The 21566-nt window shown below is 36.8% G+C and overlaps 2 protein-coding genes across 2 annotated transcripts in view; both read left to right on the forward strand.

Moving 5' to 3' along the window:
- Window positions 1-6918, forward strand: part of LOC139144229 (cyclin-dependent kinase 14-like) — a 143554-nt gene extending 136636 nt beyond the window's left edge. Inside the window, exon 14 of the mRNA XM_070714893.1 lies at window positions 432-6918. The gene's annotated coding sequence lies outside the window, so the exon portion shown is untranslated. The remainder of the gene's footprint in view (window positions 1-431) is intronic.
- A 5561-nt stretch (window positions 6919-12479) lies between these two features.
- On the forward strand, window positions 12480-16394 carry LOC139144226 (frizzled-2-like). The gene is given in 2 exon segments (XM_070714891.1): window positions 12480-13322; window positions 13324-16394. Coding segments are annotated over 2 exon segments (1659 nt in total). The 5' UTR covers window positions 12480-12884; the 3' UTR covers window positions 14545-16394.
- The last annotated feature ends 5172 nt before the right edge of the window (window positions 16395-21566 follow it).

The raw sequence follows: 21566 nt of genomic DNA on the forward strand, positions 1-21566 counted from the left end.
TCTTTGTCTTGTCGTGAAAGTATATTAAAGTACAAAGACTCAATCAGCCTTGCCAACACATTGTTGTTGTGGACCAATGAATTCTGGTCAATACTAAAATTTAGTCAATAACATTCAATATTGCACACATACAGGCTGTATGGGCAAGTTGAATACAAGACATTTGGACTTGACTAAAACAAGAGCTTTGTTCCAGAGTAAGAATGAAAACACTCAAATAACCTTAAGAGTCACAGCTATATGTGGGTTACCCACTAGATAGAACCACAGTCCCTCCTGTGTGTTGAAGAACTGTGATAGAACCAAAAGATGTCCCAGATTATTAAAGAATGATAAAAATATCAACAATAGCTGCAATAACTGAAGTATTTGATATTTTCTTAAATACTCCATATTAATTCATGTCTCTTTCATTTTCTCTCTAATATCAGGTGCTATGTAAGTGAAGACATCCAGATCAAGTCATGAAGTGTACAAAACACACTACAAGAGAAGATTTCCAGTGCTGTACATTGATGTATAGATTGCAACAGTAGACTATTGCGGAATGAAAAACTACATCTTGAGTGGACACAGATTATGTTTTATTTACAAGTGAGAATATTGCAACATGATAATGATATCAACTTGTTTCCTTGCATTAACTTGAGAAGTCTCACCTTCTCCGCTGTGTCATATTAGTTGAAAACACTTGCAGCTTGATTCATGAATGTAGATTTGATAGTCAGCTTGTCTCCGGACTGAAAGCCGTGTATTTCCTTTTGACTGTCAGATTGGTACTTTGAGAAGATGTTTTATCAGCTAGCATTTGTCAGTAAGACATGCTGACATTTCGTATCTGTGGTTCCCCTGGGCACCCAAGCAATAGGGTTCCAATCACCATGACAACTAGGTCGGTCACTGTACAAGTTCTTCAATGTAATGACTCAACCATCTTTTCACGGAGGAACCATATGCATAGAACCTTGATATCACCCACATTCTACTGCCCTGAGAATTGTTCACCAAAACTTGTACGATACTGAAACAGTCAGAATTACATTATTGTTGCAAGTCTGTGGTCATATTTTCTGTGACAATGAGTTTGAACAAATTTACTCATGAAGTTCCGCTGAACTTGATGTCTCAATGTATTCACTTTTCTTCACAACATTTTATTCTTTGAATTGACTGTATGACCATGAAATATAAATACTACCTTTCATACCCATTAACCTGTACATGGATCAAACCAACGCATTAAAACAATGAGGCTGAACCACCTTGGTGGGTAAGTTTATAGAAATGTTCTGTCATGACTGCCTCCTCTGGAAGAATTTATTAGATTTAATTTACCCTTTTGTGGAAATATTCAAAAGAAAAGAAAGCTAGAGGCTAACAGTGCAAGAGTACATTGAGTTTACCTGTGTCAGAAAGTTTGTCCTGTTTCAGATTATTTTAAATCATTTTTATCAGCCCAACATGAATTCAAAACATAGTGTGATATATGATGTAACTGAACCCTTTCACCCCTTGACTTTGGTATGTTCCCATTCATTTCAGCAGGGTGGGTGGACCTATTAACTGGGCGATGGGGTGAAAAGGTTAATTGCCATAAGTCAACTGCTGCATTTGTCACAGTAACTTGACTTTGTACCATCCGAAATTGAGATCTTTTCAAGCCTTCAAAGTGAATCAGTCATTCTGTCTCAAGTCTTTGGAATTGTCATACTGAGTACTCATAAATGTATCTCTTCAGAGTGGAATAGCCGGGATTAAAATTTTTCACTTTCATACTTGACTATTCAGCTAGTTGAATCACACATTGACTTCAAATACGGTAAAATCACGGTCCTCTAATTTGAGTCATGGTGTTATTTCTGTCCAAATTTCCAATGGCTATCTGTGGTATTGTTTGCTGGACAAATAAGTTGGTCACCTTGTTTAGTATTCATTTATTTCATCCAGCTTATTCAAGCAGCAGTTGTCCACTTTTTGTGTTGGCATCTCTTTGATGTGGTGCGGCCATCTTTGAACCATTCCCAACAGAGACAGGCAAATACAAGACACACTTCCTGCCCTTACAGACAAAAATAATGATGTCACTTCCTGTCCCGACAGACAAATCAAATAATATTGCTGTATCTTCTCTCAAGAGATTGCTAAGCATTTCACACCAATCGTCCGCTTCTTATTACAAGTATCAATAAAATGGCTAGCATTTATTTCAGCATTTTCACTGTATAGACAAAGAGAATGTTGCTATGGTCACTCACACAGCTTGAACACTCAAGTTACTCTGGGTAAAGTGTATGTTCCTAAAACAAGGGTTCATGTTTAATAGGATTCCGTTAGCTCCAGTCCCTCCATGACTAACCTGAACCAGGTATAAAGCTATTGACAGAATTTCATAGTCTTGTGGTACATGTAGTTTTTCAGTGACCTGTAACAGGTGTGTACTGTCAATGTGTCAAACTTCCATCCTTTGAAATATTTTGATCTGTTGAATAGAGATGTCAGAAAAACATTAATTGCCAATATTACAAAGAACAAAAGTGTAATTTAAGTTTCTTTTTGCATCAAAATCATGACCAAAAGTGCTTGTTAGCTATTTATAAAAGCACATGACCACAATGTTGGTATTGTGTAAGTTTGTGTATCAGTAGTTAGACTTTGAATTATTTCAGATGTTTGTAACAATATGCCAGAGAACAGAAAAAAGACTGCAGAATTCTTAAGTTTTCTCATAGAAAATTCAAGACGAATATAAATATTTTGGCAAGTTCTCTTTAGTGAAGACTTTCGACTTTCCTGTATAGCACATTTTAATCACTGTAAAAGAATATGCAGCAGTTTAAAGATTTTCAGACAAAGAAAGTTGGTGTTTTGAAAGTTTGATGATTTTTAGGTGCTTTAAGTGCAATTTTATGGAAATGTGTCATCTTTCTTTTATTCCTGTATTTATTGAAAGGACTCGGGGCACCTTGTTTGAGCACTAGTAGCTAGCTGCACAGTGCCTGTCAGTGCTGATAATGTTCTACAGTATCAGGTATAGTGTGTTTTGTAGCCGTATAGTGAAATGCCACTTAACCAAAGACACGGGGGAAAAGTTCATGAAGTTTAGAAATAGAGCTATGTCAATAAAGACAACGGCAAGGCAACAGTACATTTTAAAATAGACAAGTGGTTCCTTGTCCATGAAATGTAATTTTTTTCCTGAGAACAAATCTTGGAATCATTTCTTGTGTATTTACTCAAAAATCATTTGTATGATGCAGTATCTATGGAGAGACAGAGTTTTTGCATTCCACTAGTATTAAAACTGTCAGAACTCACTTATAAAAGTACCTGTTTTTAAATGACACAAACCTTGCTAGTTTTTGCTTTATATGATAATTTTTTTATTTTATTTGTATTTAAGACTTCTGCAAGATATTTGCTATGCTTTATTAGCAATCCTATTTTGTCTGTTTGAGACAACCAACGTAAATTTTGGTCTAAACCCACCAATTATTTTCTAATAAGGAGGCTTTTTCAATACTCCTGGTTTTCTTCAACTTACAAAAATGTTTTTCAACCAGTGTTAGAAACAAATAGATTTGTTAGTAGTATTTACTGTATACTGAATTTTGCCTTAGGGTCATAGGTCATAGGTCATGTATGAAAACAATAAGTACACAAAAGATCAACTTTTAGCCTTCAAGCCTGACGATAATAGAATTCCATCCTCAATCTTCACAAACTAAAGATGTTCAACAACCTTTTGTTGTCCATGTAATATAATCAAACCTTAAATTAGCAACCATTTACAAGATACTGATAATATAAAGGATCATTTAATAGAAACACAACTTGAAAGTTTTTCCGGAACAAAATTAAGCCAAAATTAGAGTAACAATTTTTACTAATCATCTGATCAATACCTTGAACACATGAGTGAGAATTGATTGAGCTATGACCTTCACATGCCTACCTTTGTTTCCATCCACTGGATGCCTGGCAATTCATACATGTGTCATCAAAAAGACAAACAACTATAATGAATCCAGGGTTCTGTATTTTGACAAATCAATCTTTATGAATTTCATTGGGAAAAATTCTTGGAGCACTATGTTCATTATGATGCTAATAGAATTTATGTATATTGACCTGCCTTGAGGATGGACTGAAAGATTTAGTGGTGTCTGGGTCTCAGCAAGCTCCCACCCACTAACCAAGAAAGATGCATCACATCCTAGTTTCTTTTATGAATACATGTATAGGTGAACAAGAAAAAAAGTTGTAATTGTACTTGCTAAAAGCATGCTGACAAAAAGAAAGTTATCAACTAGTTTGTGCTCTCTTACATGATTAATTCATGTCTTATAATGAAAGTGAAAAAATTCGCCCCCACGTTTGCACAGTTGCAAGATGACAAAGGTATCACATTATACAGTGGGTAAATATGTGTATGACCTATATGAATTGACATAAACTTTTTCCCAATTGAGCACCACTTTCATAACTGAGAAGCAATATCCTCATTTTTCATTGAATTGAAAATCTATTATGACCTCTCTCTCTGATTGCATGATGTAACTAATATATGGTAATGTAGAAACACTAGCTTTCAATCTACGTTGCAATGAATTATACTTTCAATTTCTTGGTAAAACCATGGAGGTATAAGAGCTACATCCAATAAAACTGATTAAGACCAGCAACTATAAGTTGTAAAACGTACAGCAAAACAGTAGTGGCTACAGCAAAGAGCTTATAAGTTTTGGAGAGATTCAGCAGACAAATAAAAAAGTGACCATTTAGTGACAAGGTCAAGAACAAAGCCATAAGCATGTCACTTGGTCTCCACAATCAGTCTCTTCCTGTGACCTTGTTTTTCAGATTACTGCAATTCTGTATCAAAGTATGTTTTCTTTCCAAAAGAATGTTTCAAGATTCTCAAATTGAAATACACTCATCCTCATGTCTCTTTGCTTGTATGCAGATCCCAACATTTAATAGGCAGTAGGGCCGTGCAAAAGTTTTATGTGTTGAAGTTGCAAATCAATATAAATTGTGGACTTGATAACATTTCTAGTATTCAACCAATCCACTCACTGGATGCAAATAGCAAGATGCTTAGTACTTTTTACTACGATGTAACAAGCTTTCTGATTGGTATAATGGATCAAGCCTTTGTCAATGCTTACAGTGTCAGAAGTAATCAGTTTCACAGTTTTTTTACTTGAGATTATGTACATTTCATTTTACTGTGCTTTATACAAGCAAGTCAAACCGCTAAGTCAATCTAAGATGGCACCATGGAATGACTTATAATTTTGTAACTTTTGTTCACATTTTGCCAAACAAGAGGGAAACTAATAATATAAGAACGTTCTACTGTAATTTCTATTAATGACAACTTCAAACCTGAGCATGAACAAGACAGCTTCTAACAACAGTATTTGTACGACATTTAATCTCTGATCATTGCCCAGCATTCATTAGCATAATGATACAAGCACAATTCAGGAAAGTCGCTTTCATAACTCTGCATGCTCTGCATGGTAACTTTTTCCATTATCTTGTTGTCAAACCTTGCCATTACATCCTCTGGTCACTTGGGTTCAGTACTCAAGAAAAGAGATTAAAATCTTGTAGCATAGATTTTTTCAATTGTTGAAGATGACAAATGCCATAAAGTACCATGACATTAGGTGTGAAAACCGCTCGAAGCAAGTGAAATATTCCAGTATGATTATGGGCATAAGGGCTCGTACTAACCCTGCAGAATTTTGATTGCATTTCCATTTTCAAAGTTCAAAAAAACACCAAGAGAACTGAAATTTAGCCTGGGATGGACCAGTGCTTCAATTTCAACAAAAACAGTAGCAGATCAAACATGATGTTGAAATTTTATTTTGGAAAACATAAGGAATCATATTTGCACAAAAGTCTCTCCCTTTCTGTTGCATTTGTACCATTTACAGTATAATGAGAGACAATAGTCTGCTGTCATTAGCTTTAACTTTCAAAAAACTAACCATTTTAGTGCATTTTACTTGCAGTCTTAAGGTAGAATGCGACTTGGGGACAGATATTCAGACTTTCAAACGTTGCAATGCTGTACTGGTCAACAGTTTGTAGGAGCTGATTATTATCAAGCTCTTGGAGTAAGGAAAGTTTTCACGGTCTTAGTTTTGTAAAAATCAAAAATTTCATTTATTCCTGTAGAGTTAATACAGGGATGGCAGCTATTTTAACTTTCAAATATCGGTAAATGTTGGGTCATTTGTTTCTCTAATACCAAAATTTGCAAAGTGACCCCTGATTTTTATTCTTGATTCGGTAAGAGTATGGGATGTAAGTTTCTTTGAGTAAAGTTTGAGAAAACATTTAAGTCTATCAGTTTCAAGGCACATACTATCTTAAGCAAAAAAATTACATTCATGTGTCGCTGTGCAATTGCCATTTTGTGGATCTGTGTATCAGGCTTCTGATGTGTGCTTCTTATTTCATGATCGCATTTCTTTCATTTCAGAAATGTTCTTATTAGGGTAGCTTTGCATTTTTTTCATGTAAAGAATTTTTTATTGAATAATATATATTTTTCCCATTGCATTATTAGAGTATGGCAAGGCATCTTGTATCAAGAAATGCACCATCTGCAATGTCCCCCCCCCCTTCCAGGGTATTGGTTTAACCCCCAAGATTTACATGTGCTATCTTATATCAAAAGAATACAATTGTTATATACCATTGTTCAGCCTTTCCAGGGGTGGATAGCAACATTTATTTGCCAATTTTCAAAGACTATTTTCACCACAAATGTTAAGCACTGAGTTCTGTAGACTTAACTTATTTTGTTTGCTCTTTATTATAGAATGTATTTTGAAAACTTCATTTTTTATTCTTTTCATCCTAGGAAATACACAGAGTGAAGTGTTTATCCCAAATATTTAAGAGTTTGTTTACTGTCTGCCTTTGTTTATCACTTAGTGTTTATTTATTATAGCTTATTCATAATGCACACTTCTTTCCAGTTTCCATGTTGGAGCTGTTTCAGAATTATCAAGGTTTAAGATAATTTTTAGATCAATAAATTTCTTGGTTTTAAAAAAAATCATATCTTTGATGCAAGGTTCTGCGAGCAAATAGATGATTGTGTGATTGGTGACCTTTGAACTAAACCAGGGAGAATGCTGGTTTAGTCTGTAAGTTACAATACATGCTACATGCATAGAAATATTTATGGAAAATATGCCAACCAAATAACATTGAGTTTTGATCTCCACATGAAGTCATGTTAGACTTATCACCATGTCATGGTTTCATTGTTCTGCATAATCTTTAACATTAATGCACCTAATATGTTTTCCATCAGGGAAGGGACAGTGGGCACAGGCCTTACAGGGAAATTTGCCTTTTTTTTCCCAAGCCATATCAAATTCTCCACCCACAAGCTACAAAAATATGTCAAATACCCAAGGGCAGGGAAAACAAGCTATATGTAGTTATAATTTAAGACTTTATAGCAACCAAAAGTTAGTCTTCAATGGACCTCTCCTTGATTAGTGTATGTGCTACGCCCAGTCTGAAACCCACGTATCAGAAAAAGCATAGCATATACACATGCACCACTGAGAGGTCCAAGACTGGTCAAAATTAAAATAAATCATTTTGTCAAATTCTCCCCTACTACATGTATCATGGCAATCAAATTCCAAACCCGGGATATACTTTGCAATAAATTTCCCCTGTTGCCCCCCCCCCCCCCCCATGAAAACATTGATAAGTTGGTGTATAATTAACAGCTTACCATGATGGTATCACAAATTAAAGACTAACAGAAGCCACTTCCTTCAAATAAGGTTGACTTAATTTAGCATGCTTGGTTTTGAAATGTCAGTCATGTCCCACAATATCTTCTTGTGAACCCCATGCTTTACTTAAATTTACAAGTATTTACATGAAAACTTACATGAAGGAAATTGTTAAATTTACTGACTCACATGAATAAGTTGTTGAAGTCTTCAGGGGTTACTGTGGGGAATATAGTTGCCAAACATCGGTGAGAGTCTTCACATGTTAATGTTGGATGGCTGCATTACATTATCCAGTTAGATTCACTTCAGATTATTATGGATATTTATGCATTTCACAGATATTTGTAAAGGACAAACGACTGCACATTCTCTCAAATTTTAACATATGTACGCAGAATGCCTCTGTTCAATCAGATCAAACTTATAAAAAAATTACTGTCTCTATCTGTCCTTCTGCTTCATACTCTGTTTTTGCATTCAGCTCAAGTGTAGCCATTGCCATGCACAGTCAGCTCAATGTGTCATGCTCATTCAACACTAAGGTTTTATTGCTGCTGTCCTAAATCATTTGGCAAACAAACAAACATTTTCAATGAGTCGAGGTCCCAGAGATACAGCAATTAGGTCTCATGGGTGTCACATGACATCCAATAGCCAATCAGGAAGCAAGACAGATGTCCACTTACTTTGATTGATAGCATGTCGTTTCAGTGTGAGTTGAATGCAGCCCAGGATACAAAGACTTACAGTAATAAATTTTAAATGAAGAAAAATTCTTGATAAAAATCGATGAGGTGAGTTCAAGCCTCATCAGTTCCAATCACAAGTAGCCATTGATATGCTTTTGAATGGATAAGAAGCAACGATTGACAAATATTTTACATTTAGTATATCAAAAATGTGAAAAACTACAGTAGTTTTAATGTTATATTAATAGCCATGCTATGGGTATGTGTTGATTATATTTGTTCATCAATGCTGATGTATGATAATTTCAAAATGAAAAGCTCAATTTCATGTTCAACATTATGTGAACTCAAGAGTTTCATTTGGGGATTACAACTATTAAAAAAAATCCCATCACCTACACTTTTAAAAACGTACAATTGCAAATTAAGGTTACGAGTTGAAGCTGACACATTCAGAATTAAAAGGAGCAAGTTAAAATGATATTTCTCCAGAAATCTGTGCCTTTCTAAATCAAGCCTATTTGTATAGAAACATTATCATGTTCATTTTATGAGTTGAATAACCGCAAATGTCATTATGTGGTCATTACTGAAGATTCAGTAATGCATGTTGATACATCTTGGATTTTTCTTTTTTCTTGTCAAGTTTTTTATTCTATACCACCTCCTTTCAAAAGAGGAAAATAAAAAAACACAGGATGGTAGAGATCATATGAAATTTTGCTTTCCACCATTAAACAAATGATATCAAAGTTATTGTGTTATCTTGTAAGAAAGCAAACATTTATTGGAATCTACATTTAAATCTTTTTTTCAAAAGCAGGAGAGTATGTTGAGTTAATGCAAGAGATCAACAGCTTTATTAGTGTATTAGCTCCACTGTCAGGAACTCAGAGCTTATCAAATAAGATATTGTCCATCAAAACATCTATACTACTAGTCTTACAGCTTTAAAAATCAATATGTAACTTCTTAGGGGATACCCTTATTAAGTTTTGGTAAAATCAGAATAAAATATTTGCACATCTAAATTTTATAATTTCCATATTTTTTGCTTAATTTTCTCATTTTATTATAAATGAATAATTAGCGTAAACTTTGCATGTGTAATTTTGTAAATTTTTTTTGCTCAATTTTCTTGAAAAACATACATCTCTGAAACTGTTTGTCCTGTTCAATTCAATGTAGGTTTACTAGGATAACCCCATTCTGATTTTTGTTCAAATGATTACGACATTGTCCTTTGCAAATTTTAGGGCCAGTTCATGCACACCCAAATTTTGAGGCTAGATTTTTCATTTTTTGTCAAACATTGTTTGCTTTGATAGCATTCATCTTACACTTATGGAATTTGATGTGTAGCTTTTTATGGATAGTTTAGTAATGTTTAAATGGGCACAAATTTGCAAATTTCTTAGAAAAACAGCAGAGTTATATTGATCGCTAGGTCACATGTATTGCTCAAGTACACTAAATATTTTTCTCTTCAACATTAAATTACAAATTTTTCCTTCAAATAGGTAATTTAATCCAAAATTAAATTAAAAATGTTCAATTTACACCAAAAAAATGGGAAAAAGAAATAAACCAATAGTTCATTATTATTATTATTATTATTATTATTATTATTATTATTATTATTATTACAAGTTTAGGGGCTATTCATTGAAGCTGTGGGACTTCTGAAAAAAAAATGTTGTTACTCCTGAATGGTTGCCATGGAAACATCTCACATTAAAACGAGTGTGATTTTTTTTGGTGTGCTAACCAGAAAACCCCTTATTATCAATTTTTTATATCAATTAATAGTTCTTTAATAGGAGTTAGGGAAAAAGTAACATTTTCAATCCCAAAATAGTTACTATGGCAACTCGAAACATTAAAATAAGTCTGACATTTGTGTTCTCTGACCCGAACTTCCCCACCAGATAATTTTCATATCAATCAAAGTAACTTTTCAAGGGATATTAGAAAAACTGAAATTTTCAACACCTAAAATGGTTACCATGGAAACATGGGGCAGTGAAATTGATATCATATTTGGTCTTTTCGACCCAAAATACCCTTATGGTGAAATTTTCGCGGAAATTGAACCTATTATTATTCGTGTTATTATTTCTATATAATACTTTATTAATTATTAATTATTATTGTTGTTGTTGTTATTCGTAATTGTTATTCATAATGATCATTTTCATAAAATCTTAATTATTGCACGCGATATGCCAATAAACTATGGCAACTGGTACTCAGCTGGACTATCTGTTCAAGTAATTAACTCAATGCAAAAGTATGTCTCCAGTTCTCTGTTTTAAATCTGATAATCATTGCAGAATGCAAAGAAAGAATTAAGTACAAAAACTGAGTAGAATGTGAATTACTCAATAAATATGAAAGCCACATTCACCATACTGACATACATTAATAAGTTTCTGGAATGATACCCCAATGATACCCCTACATAAAAAAACGGAGGCAGCTCATTGAAAACATTAAATTACTAAAATCTCCTTCATGTGGAAAGTCCACAAACCTATATTTATTATGGGGAATTTTCATGCGACAATAGAGTTATTGACAGCCATGGAATATAAAATGACAAAAGATGAATATGACGAGTTTTTGTCATAAATACAACTATTGACAGTGTACAAGTTAACATATTTTGACAGTATGACAGCGTAGTGGCCCGTGTGTTCTTTAAAATTCTGATCGCAGCGCCACCTACGTTTCAGTGTCTGAGGAACAATCGTCAGAGCGATCTTAGTGCTGCGGCGAACTAGTACAATTTCCGCCACAAAGTTGTTGGAAGTACTTGCTTGCTTGGTTTTTATTGCCATCAAGAAATGCTCTCACCAGGGTTCGGAGATGCTCGTAAAAGCGTGTTCTGTGTGTGTGCCAGAGAATAAATCTATCGAAACAGGTCATGGCCAAATCTGGACCAAGGGTCCCCGAGATCATAGGCTGCGGACTGGCACGCGAAATAAACTTCTTGATCAAAGTTCTGTCTGGTAAAGATTTTCTGTCATTGTAAAATTTATTGGCGCCGCAAACCACAGTGGGATTCCTTCAACCGTATTTCACTCTGCAAACAAATTGTAGTAACCACATTAACTTCATTGATATCATCAGGTGCCCCTTGCCACTATGTTGTTTGTCACATCTCCGAGCTAAATGACCCATCTTCCAGAGCGATTAGATAATTGCATTTAATTGCATATTAATTTAGAGCGTAATTATAAGGCCGAATGTGCCTTCAAACCAATGACCCTAAATGCGCCAAATTTCACGTATCACTGGTCAAGCTGTAAGACTCTTGTTGACATACACTAAGCATATGAGGACTTGATAGGGTTTCATGGTAGTTCTAACACAATAGCTAAAGAAAGACTTCACTACGAAGAGAAAAGATAACGCGCATTATCCGGACCAGATCAAACTTTTATGGACGCCGCAGCATACATGTAAGACTACGCATTTGCGAAATATTAGCGCACCCCTGTGTGCCATGCCCGCCTGTCGGTCAGCCTTAAGTTCGAGTCCTTTATCAATCCTATTTTGTGCAATTTCGAGATTAAATAGTATCGATTACTTCTGTTTCTTTGCCACTTCGGTCAAGTGTGTGGTTAATAATGAGAGGTTTTGTTGTGCTTTGGCCGCACTGAAAGGAGCATATGTTCCTTTGCAGTCATGTATCAGTCCGACAGCATGTGAAACCATGATCGCAGCAGAAATTTCCTTGACACGCGTCAGTGACAAATTTCTTCTCTCACGCTGAAGAAAGCCACGCAGATCTAATTTTAACACCGCCTTATATATAACGACCGCTGTCACACAAAATGAACATGAAAACTTCAGACCCACGAAGTTTTTTCCCGGAGGGAGGTGCGTGTTTGGCGACAGGCATCTATTTCTATTAGCACTTAATTAAGATATTTATCTGAATTTTGGCCAATGAAATGAAGTAAAGGTAGTCATGTGACATGAATTCCAACACTGGTTGGTTGAAATGTAACTACTGTCCTTTGCGAGGTTTCACGCACTCCGTATGTGTGTGTGTGTTCTGCAACGGCGACAGAAATTTGCTACCCTTCAAAAAATACACGGATTTCAGTGATTTCCACCGTCGATCTCAATAATTTAAGCGTCGTAAAGATCAACCCGATCCGAGGAGAAGTGTAAGCCGTAAAATCAGAGCCAAGGACGGCGGAGAACCTTGAAACGGTCGTGGACTTCGGAGAATACCGCCGTCACACAAAGAAATGTAACAGAGAGCTTGATGAACTGGGTTGGTACACTTCGAGGGTAAGAAAGCAGTTAAAATTGAACTATTTTGAACCTTGCTGTGAAGACAACCAGCTCTTCTTGATGACTTAAACACTTAGAAGGACCCTAGATCCAAGTGATCAGCATGGCTGAACGGAAAGGGACGAATTTGCTGTGGATTTCGGCGTTCATGGTCAACTTGCTGAATGTTGTTGTGTGTCAGCAGCAGTACGATTCACTCAGCGGTGTACTACCACATCATGGCCGATGCGAGCCGATCTCGATACCCCTGTGCCAGGACATCGCATACAACGAAACGATAATGCCAAACTTATTGAACCATCAAAAGCAAGACGAGGCAGGCTTAGAAGTCCACCAATTTTTCCCGTTGGTTAAGGTCGAATGTTCTGTCGATTTAAAATTTTTCCTGTGCGCTGTGTACGCGCCCGTGTGCACTGTACTGGAAACTCCGCTACCTCCATGCAGATCTCTGTGTCAGAGTGCAAAAAATGGGTGCGAAGCACTCATGAACAGATTCGGTTTTCAGTGGCCCGAACGTTTAGATTGCAAACACTTTCCCGGTACATGGTTCAGGCCCGCTGTGTGTTGGACAAAACCGTTCGGTGCCCACCGCAATGCCGACAACGAAACCGGACAACAAAAGTGTCACTCCATCGTCAGACACCGTCGTCCCTCCATTCACATGTCCAGACGAACTTCGTGTCCCGGCGTATCTGGATTACAATTTCCTTGATGCCGATGCGTGCGGTGCGCCGTGCGATAGCATGTTTTTTTCCGAGACACAACGGGAATTTGCACGAATTTGGATTGGCATTTGGTCAATACTTTGTGCGGCATCAACTCTTTTCACGGTCTCCACGTTTTTGATTGACATGCCGCGATTTCGGTACCCCGAAAGGCCCATTATATTTTTATCTGCGTGTTATTTTATGGTGTCCCTCACCTATGTTGTCGGCTTCATCGCATATATTATTGACACTGAAATTGCTTGCAACGGGCCCTACGAAGAAGGTCGTTGGTCGATCGCAGTACAGGGTACCAAAAAGGAAGGCTGTACAATATTATTCATGATTTTGTATTTCTTCAGTATGGCTTCGTCGATATGGTGGGTCATTCTCAGTTTGACCTGGTTCCTGTCAGCCGGTATGAAATGGGGCCACGAAGCTATTGAAGCGAATTCGCAGTATTTTCACTTGGCAGCCTGGTCAGTTCCCGCTGTGAAGACCATTGCCATCCTGGCTATGTCTGAAGTGGATGGGGATGTCCTGGCAGGCGTCTGTTTTGTAGGATTTACCAATGTGGACGCCCTTCGTGGATTTGTACTCGCACCCTTGTTCCTGTACCTTCTGATCGGAACCTCGTTCCTTCTGGCTGGATTCGTCGCCCTGTACCGCATCCGGACATTCATGAAGCACGACGGCACGAAAACGGACAAACTCGAGAAACTTATGATCCGCATCGGTATATTTTCTGTTTTATACACCGTTCCTGCCACCATAGTAATTGCATGTTTTTTCTACGAACAAGCGAACAGACAGTTGTGGGAATATAGTTGGATGGTGAATAACTGCAAGAAACTGCACTTCTCGTGCCCACACGGTACGGGACCTACTCCGATGGGACTGGCTACACCAGACTTTACTGTATTTATGATAAAATATTTAATGCTATTAATCGTAGGTATCACTAGCGGATTTTGGATATGGTCCGGAAAGACACTCAATTCGTGGCGGAAATTTTACATGCGATTAGTGCACCACAGAAGAGACGAGACGACAGTCTGACACCAGGTAGGGAAAGCCGTTGCATAAAGCCAATGAAACAATGAAATAAGGCTAGACATTATCACGTACTTAATCATTCAAAATTCTTAAGCATTTATTTAAACATTTATTTTATTTCACACACTTTTAATTTCATGTTTCATCTATAATTTCAGATATTTTTATATGAATGATCAGCCATGCAAAAGATGCTTTGCGACGCCAGGTTTTATTTGAGTTATGTGCTAGGCTTGTAGCGCATTTTATTTTGTACAAAAAGATATACAAGGAAAAAAAAGGCAAAAAAAAAAAGTTTCTTACTTTCAAAAAGCCATTGTAGATTTTCAAACATCAGTGCAACATAAAGTGGCCTCCTTTATCATTTTGCATGGCTGATTCATACTATGAGCCCCCCCATATTTACATTTACATAAAGAGACTGCAGTAAGATAATGGCAGTGTACACAAAACGTATGTTATAGAGTTCAAAATATTAATATTGGGGAAAATTGTGTACATACATTGGTTATGACAAATTGAAAATATTGATGATTGAGAGTTCCTGGAGGGACATCCTCTTAGAGCAGCCTCACATTATGGGAAATGAGTCATAGACATTTTTCACAATCATGTTTGGTTGTGTGGTACCTGTGATTTTAGAACAAAAAATATAGCCTCTTGCTCCAAGATACCCCCTGAAAGTTATGAACCAAAAAAGTCAAAAGAAACCATAGATAGAATCTCAAAGAAATCTACCCTCTGAGTGCAAACAATTGCATACATTCTCTCAGATCACGCTAATTTAGCATGAAAAGGTAAACTGATAATCTTGAAATAATTGACCGTCTTGTAACCTTATCTGTCTCTGTAACACCAAAGCCTGCCAAGTGTGTAGTATCTGTGTTTGGCCGCATCAGCTTCTAGTGGCCGTTTATGTTTGTACAATCCCTTGGTGTAAAGGTACCCCTTGTTTTTTCGGCAATTTCAGATCCTGTGTACAAACCTGCAACTCCCATGTACCATATTGAGCCAAGAGAACCATTATACTGTGCTAACTTTCTTTTTTTGTATAGTGTTGTTCAGCATTTTTAATTCCAGATTTAAACAGATATTGAGAAAAAAATGAACGTGAGAGCTTGAGTTGGTGAATGTTTAGGAATATAATTAGTTTAAACTATGTAATTTTTGCCTGATATTTTGACTTTGGCAGAAATCTGTATTTAGCATCCTATTTTGTTTCCACAGCCATTGTATATGGTGGGGTGATCGTATGTAGCTCAACTCTAGAACATTTTGGTCCGGTATTTGAAACTCACACCAAAATAAGTCACACTGCTCATGCCATTTTGTAAATATAAACTCAAAAAAATTCTTCTCATTTTTAAATGTTATATATAGTTAGTGGAATTTCTCTGTACAATTAGAAATCTAAAGATGAAAGTTAAAACAAGTTGCATCGTGGCAAAACAACTTATCTGATCATTTTGTCACGTGAGAGCTTCATTTGTAATGAAGAACAAAAATTGTACAGTCGCCTTGCCTGTGAAAATGTGAGTAGTTGTGATCAATATGAACTGTAGATCAAAATTGGCCAGTTTTATCCAGTGGTTGACGAAAAAGTTTCATGTATTTTCAAAAGAAAGGGAGAAGAAAACAGACAACTTTCAATTTTTCCTGCAATCCAGTGTATTTCATCTGTTGCAGATATTTTATGTTGCAAAAAACAAAAAAAAATTACTGTACTATTTCTACATAACCTACCAGTGGCCGATTCTTAGTGTTTCCACCTTCGGTTGCATATGTAGAGAATTTTTTTAATAGTGACTGTTGTAATAAAACTTTCATTGTTGTGTATTGTCAAAAAAGTGAAACTGTGTGCCAATTGACCTTTTATTTTCCTCCCTGCTCCTGTGATGGGGGCGCTAAAATTAATCACCTCGGAGTGCATTCCAATGTATTCATCGGGTTAACACTTGAGACAAAAAAAAGGGCTGTTGCACAGTAAATTTTAGTTATTGCAGAAGCTGTTTATGATCACCATTCACACTTGGAGGAATCATTTTGACCGTAGAGCGATGGCTCTGATAAACAGAACTAGTAAACTGTAAAGGGAAGTTAAAATCTAGTTTTTGCCCGGCAAGGTTCATTTCACATGGGACATAATACAGCAACGCACTGTTTTAACTAATGTTTGATTACTTCCTCAACAGCACCGGATGCTGGTTTGTATATCATGGTTTATGCCCTGATAAATATTTTGCTGTTTAAAACTTGTGACAACAAATGGGCATGGCAGGGGTCGGGTCAAAGGTAATGGCTTGACTTTCCAAGTGGACTTGACCTGAAGGTGAAAAACAATTGCCAGCTTTACAATGCAATGTATACTCATGATAAATACTTGTTTCATGAGACTTCAATCATAATATTGTCATCATCTGACATCTGTAATTTGTCTACATCGTGATGTTTTTAGAACCAACCAGAGAGTAAAGTCACTTTTTGCCCTTCAGCCATGAAAGTGCAATTACATGAAGTACAATTTCTCATCCAAATGCAAGGGCTCCTGACTGCAAACCATGTCTCCAGACATTGATAAACTCCATGACTTTGCCCAGGGCAAAAAAAACAACATCACTTTATTTGACTTGCAACATGTGATGATGTAAATGGTTTCAACCACATTCTTTGGTCTCTGCACATTTGAATCTAAGAGATACATTGTATACAGATTAATATTGAAACAGACAAATTAAATTTTAAATGGAATGACTTAATGAAGCTCTTTAAACCCATAAGAATTAATCTTCAGCACAACAATGAATTCATTCACCCTGTGCTGTTATTAAGCTGCTAAATGCAGACCTTCAATATAACCGATTCAATTTCAGAGCCTCTGGCATTGTCAATTACTGTGTTGTCTGTGTGTCTTCTGATTCTGGTCGGTTCAAATCAAAAACAGCGTTGTAATCTCTAATCAGTTATTGTTCTCAATTTGTGCTGTTGAGTGTCGGCAGATAAGAAAACTGGTTCAGTACAGAGATTTTGTTGTGTGTGTTTTATCCGGTCAACCGTTTCCATCCTGTAATCTGTTTCGGTTGTCATTTTCACAATGGTTCAGTCGGCTATGATGGAAGTAATTAATATGGCAACAGAGCAACATGTGCCCTCCACTGGGCCACTGGGCTTTGATGGAATTGTGCGGAAAGCAAAACCTTTCCTGGGATCATGCCACAGATCATGACCACAATCAGGAATAGTAGCCTAGCTATGCCATTACTTGCCTTAGCATGGGCCCAGGCTACCGTTTTCTCTTGCAGATGGATTTTTAAACACACCCAGATATTATAAACAAGGTTTCCTCTTTCAAGGCAAACACATTTAGTATTGTAAAATACACAACACATTTTTGAAACACATTTTGGTGACACCTCCAGTGTCAGATATGTTACAACTCTAGCCAAGCTGGTACAAACAGTCAGACAATTTTGTTGTAATTTAGCAGACACTGAATTGGTAGACATCACTCAGAAACATACTATCTCAGTCAATTCAAAGTAGTCAACACAGCCACCTAACTGTCTAGGGAGAACTGAAATGTAAATTATTTTCACAATCACATATTGTCAACACACTGTATTTCCATGCTTTTGAAGTAATAGAAAAATATAATGGTGTCCTTCACCACCGTGAATGGCACTGAAATTTTCTGAATATTTTTGCAGTAGGTGTGGCTACTGGACTGATCATGTCGTTAACTAAATAGTCAACTGTAGACTTACAGAGGAACACTAGTGTTAGCCAGAGCAAAGAGACAGACCTGCCGTGGTTTTAATATCCTTCGATTGAAATGTCAATGTGTAGGGGATGTGTGACTATAGAGCGAAAAACCAGACCATAGTACTGTCTTGTTTCAATATTGTACAGGTGAAGGCTACACAGTAATTGCACCGTCATGGAATATATAGACACCAATGATAGACAACTTTGAAAATGGTTTGACCATAATTTGTTTTTCATGTTGGCCCAGAAGAAAGTAGCCAGTGTGTTTAAAATGTCATAGTATCCAAACCCTAGCTTTGTCAGAGATTGATGGCACATTGTACCAGAGTTTTAGTCTCCATTTTCACAGGGTATGTGTTCTCTATTTTCAAGGTGATGTCATGGTGTTTATCTCTAGAAATGATGGAAAGGCTGCAGTGGTAGTGGACTGAGAAAAAAATGTTTCACACCACTTTTGGACCATAGTGCACAAAATCTTTCAGTCAGATGTGTCTGGCACAGCTTAAACGCTCAAGTAGGGGATCTGCCAAGTGTCGGAAACCGCTTTGCTTCATGTCAGAGTCACACCTCATTAATATGACTCAAGGTTGGACCCAGGTTGCATTTTGGAGTCTGTTGATAGATGGGTCACATTCACCAATTTTTTTTTCCCTTTCTGCCAAATTCCCTGTTGGATACTTTGCGAAAGAAACACTGGCCTCCATTACCTGTGGTGTGAGAAATCCATTTGTATGTAAATATTAATGCCAAAAGACACCAATGTTATTCAAATAAGGGGGAACCAAATTATTATACATGTATGGACTCTATTTATGTCATGTGGTGAGGCAACTCTTGTCTCTCGCCAGATATCATGTGCAATTGTAATTACCAGGTTATGAGTGGTTGACCCAGGAATTATTTTTGTTACCCAATAAGAAACAGATTTTCCCAGCTGATCGCTTTCTCATCTGTGTGTTCATGGATTCTAAAGTTGATGGATTGTTTTAATCTGTGTATTGTCTTGTGTGTTTGGACAAGTTACATTGAAAGCCATGGCGTCACCTGTGTCGGGCAGTGAAAGAATTTGTGTTAAATGATTGGTAACTTTTAAAACTGTCAGGTTTCTCATTTGAAACTTAGTGAAGCAAATGATATCACATAATAACACCGAAATTCCTCATTAGATAAGATCCTGATAATTTTTAGGTTTCAAACCAGTTATCAGCTTGTCTTCAATTGATAAGGTTTGATGTTTGACACTTCATTGATTGTTCAGTCACACGTTCAGAAACTGCGGTGTACTTTGTCGCAAAGTTTTTATAGTCAGGCGAGGTAGCATCAGCATTGGTGTGACTGGTACACAACTTTCTGTGTTTTCACATCACTTTTGACCAGTGTGTCTACATAGAAATATCCCTTGAATCAAATTGTTCTAAAATCAGTTTTTAAGGATCTCAAACTGAATGGTATGCAAGTAGCTCTAGGTTCGACATAAGTGCTAGGCCTTGTGGTGAATAGGTCAACAGTCTGAAAATTCCAGACAAACAAGATATAGCAAAGTCAAAGGTTGAAAGTTTTGATAGTTTCTCTTTGATCTATGGTTATATATGATAGTATTCTTTTGTAAAGAATTACTTGTTCTATGCTCTGCAAGTGTTTGTCGGCCAGTATGCCGCTTGTAGCAAATTGACTTTGTCCAAGATATTCTAAATAACAAAAAAGAAACATTAGACTGTTTAGAGCCAAGCAAGCAGCCTTCAGGCTGATCCTTGGTGATGGTGCAAGCAGAGAAGTCTCTCCGACAATAGCAACTTTTAAGTGTGTTTTGTGGAACAGGCGATTTAGCTTTAATAATGTCAGGCATAGTTGCACAACCAATGTATTTTAGAAAGATTCAAAATGATATATGATTGTGTGCAAATTGTTACATACTAACTTCTCAACCTAGAGTACAGTCATCACAGATTTTACCCACTGCTTCATATATTTTTAGCTTAAATTTCAAACAATACCCACCCATAACCTGTCTATGTTACATCAGTCTTGGAAATGTATGTACACACTACCCCTTCTGGGTTGGTTCCAGGCGCTTTTTCAAAGCAAATAACTCCAAACAAATGGGGAGCTCGCTTTTCAATAATTTTACACATTCTTGAACATCAGTCAAGCTTATCTGAATATTTAATTGGTGTAATTGCATGGGGTACCGTTGTTTTTCGAAGCTTTACAATTGAAAGTTGGTGTCAAACGCCCCACTTGCCCACATAAACACATTGTTCTGGAAATATACAATACATTGCCCAAAAGTAAAAATAACACACTAGCCTCAGAGACTCTAAGGGAAGTACTCCTTGCCAAACACTGTAACAAGCAAGGCTTATAATTCTGCGGTGAATTCTAGAAGTGGGAATGGCTTGTACTGAGTAGGCAATCACACAGTAATTCATTTTCTAGAAAGAGTTTCACCTTTTGATACTGAGCAGTTAAAAATGCTCATGGCAGCTACCATATATTTGTGCCTTATTGTTGTGAAAGGTTACAGAGGTGTTTGTGTGTGCAGCAGGAACAGCGACTTTACTCAGAAAGTGTCATGTACTGGCTGATAGTAAGAGCAATCTAGCCCACTTCAAAACAGTGTTTTGTGAGCCAACACGCCTACATACAAAGTAATGTGAAAAGCATATCATGGCAATCCCTGTTCAAATACTATCTGTCAATCAACTCCAGCAATTTGGACTGAGAATTTGGACTGGCCATCCAAGAGGACGTAGGATTTTCCAGATTGCATTCTGTTACACATGCTGATTGACATAGCATTTCTATAAATGTGGACATTTTGCAAACAGGTTTGGATAAAATCAGGTTTGTGTTTTGGATCTCGCCATGCAGAAAGAATATGGTAGTATTTCCAGTGATACTATCGTGCTAGATCACTCATGTATGTTGTGGGACAAGTTTGTGGTCATAGTGGACAGATAAACTTGTAAACAGACTGGTTTTTTCCAACAATAACATGTTCTACTGCAGTCACCAAGGGCAATGTTGAAAAGGACACATTACAACAAGAGATTGCCATCATGTGCTTTGTGTTAGGCATTCTGATTGGTGGCTGTGAATGAGGCATGACGAATAGTAACGCATTATGTCTGAATGTCTTGCTAATGTTCTGAAGGAAGGTGTTAATAAGGCAGCCAGCCAGTCAGCCTGGCTTTTCACTAGGTCATATTTTATGGCAACCTTGACATTGTTGGCTTGCCTGCCTTCCCTATGCCATTCTAATT

Source organism: Ptychodera flava, chromosome 11 (assembly GCF_041260155.1).
Source record: "Ptychodera flava strain L36383 chromosome 11, AS_Pfla_20210202, whole genome shotgun sequence".
In the NCBI taxonomy this organism is placed as follows: domain Eukaryota; kingdom Metazoa; phylum Hemichordata; class Enteropneusta; family Ptychoderidae; genus Ptychodera; species Ptychodera flava.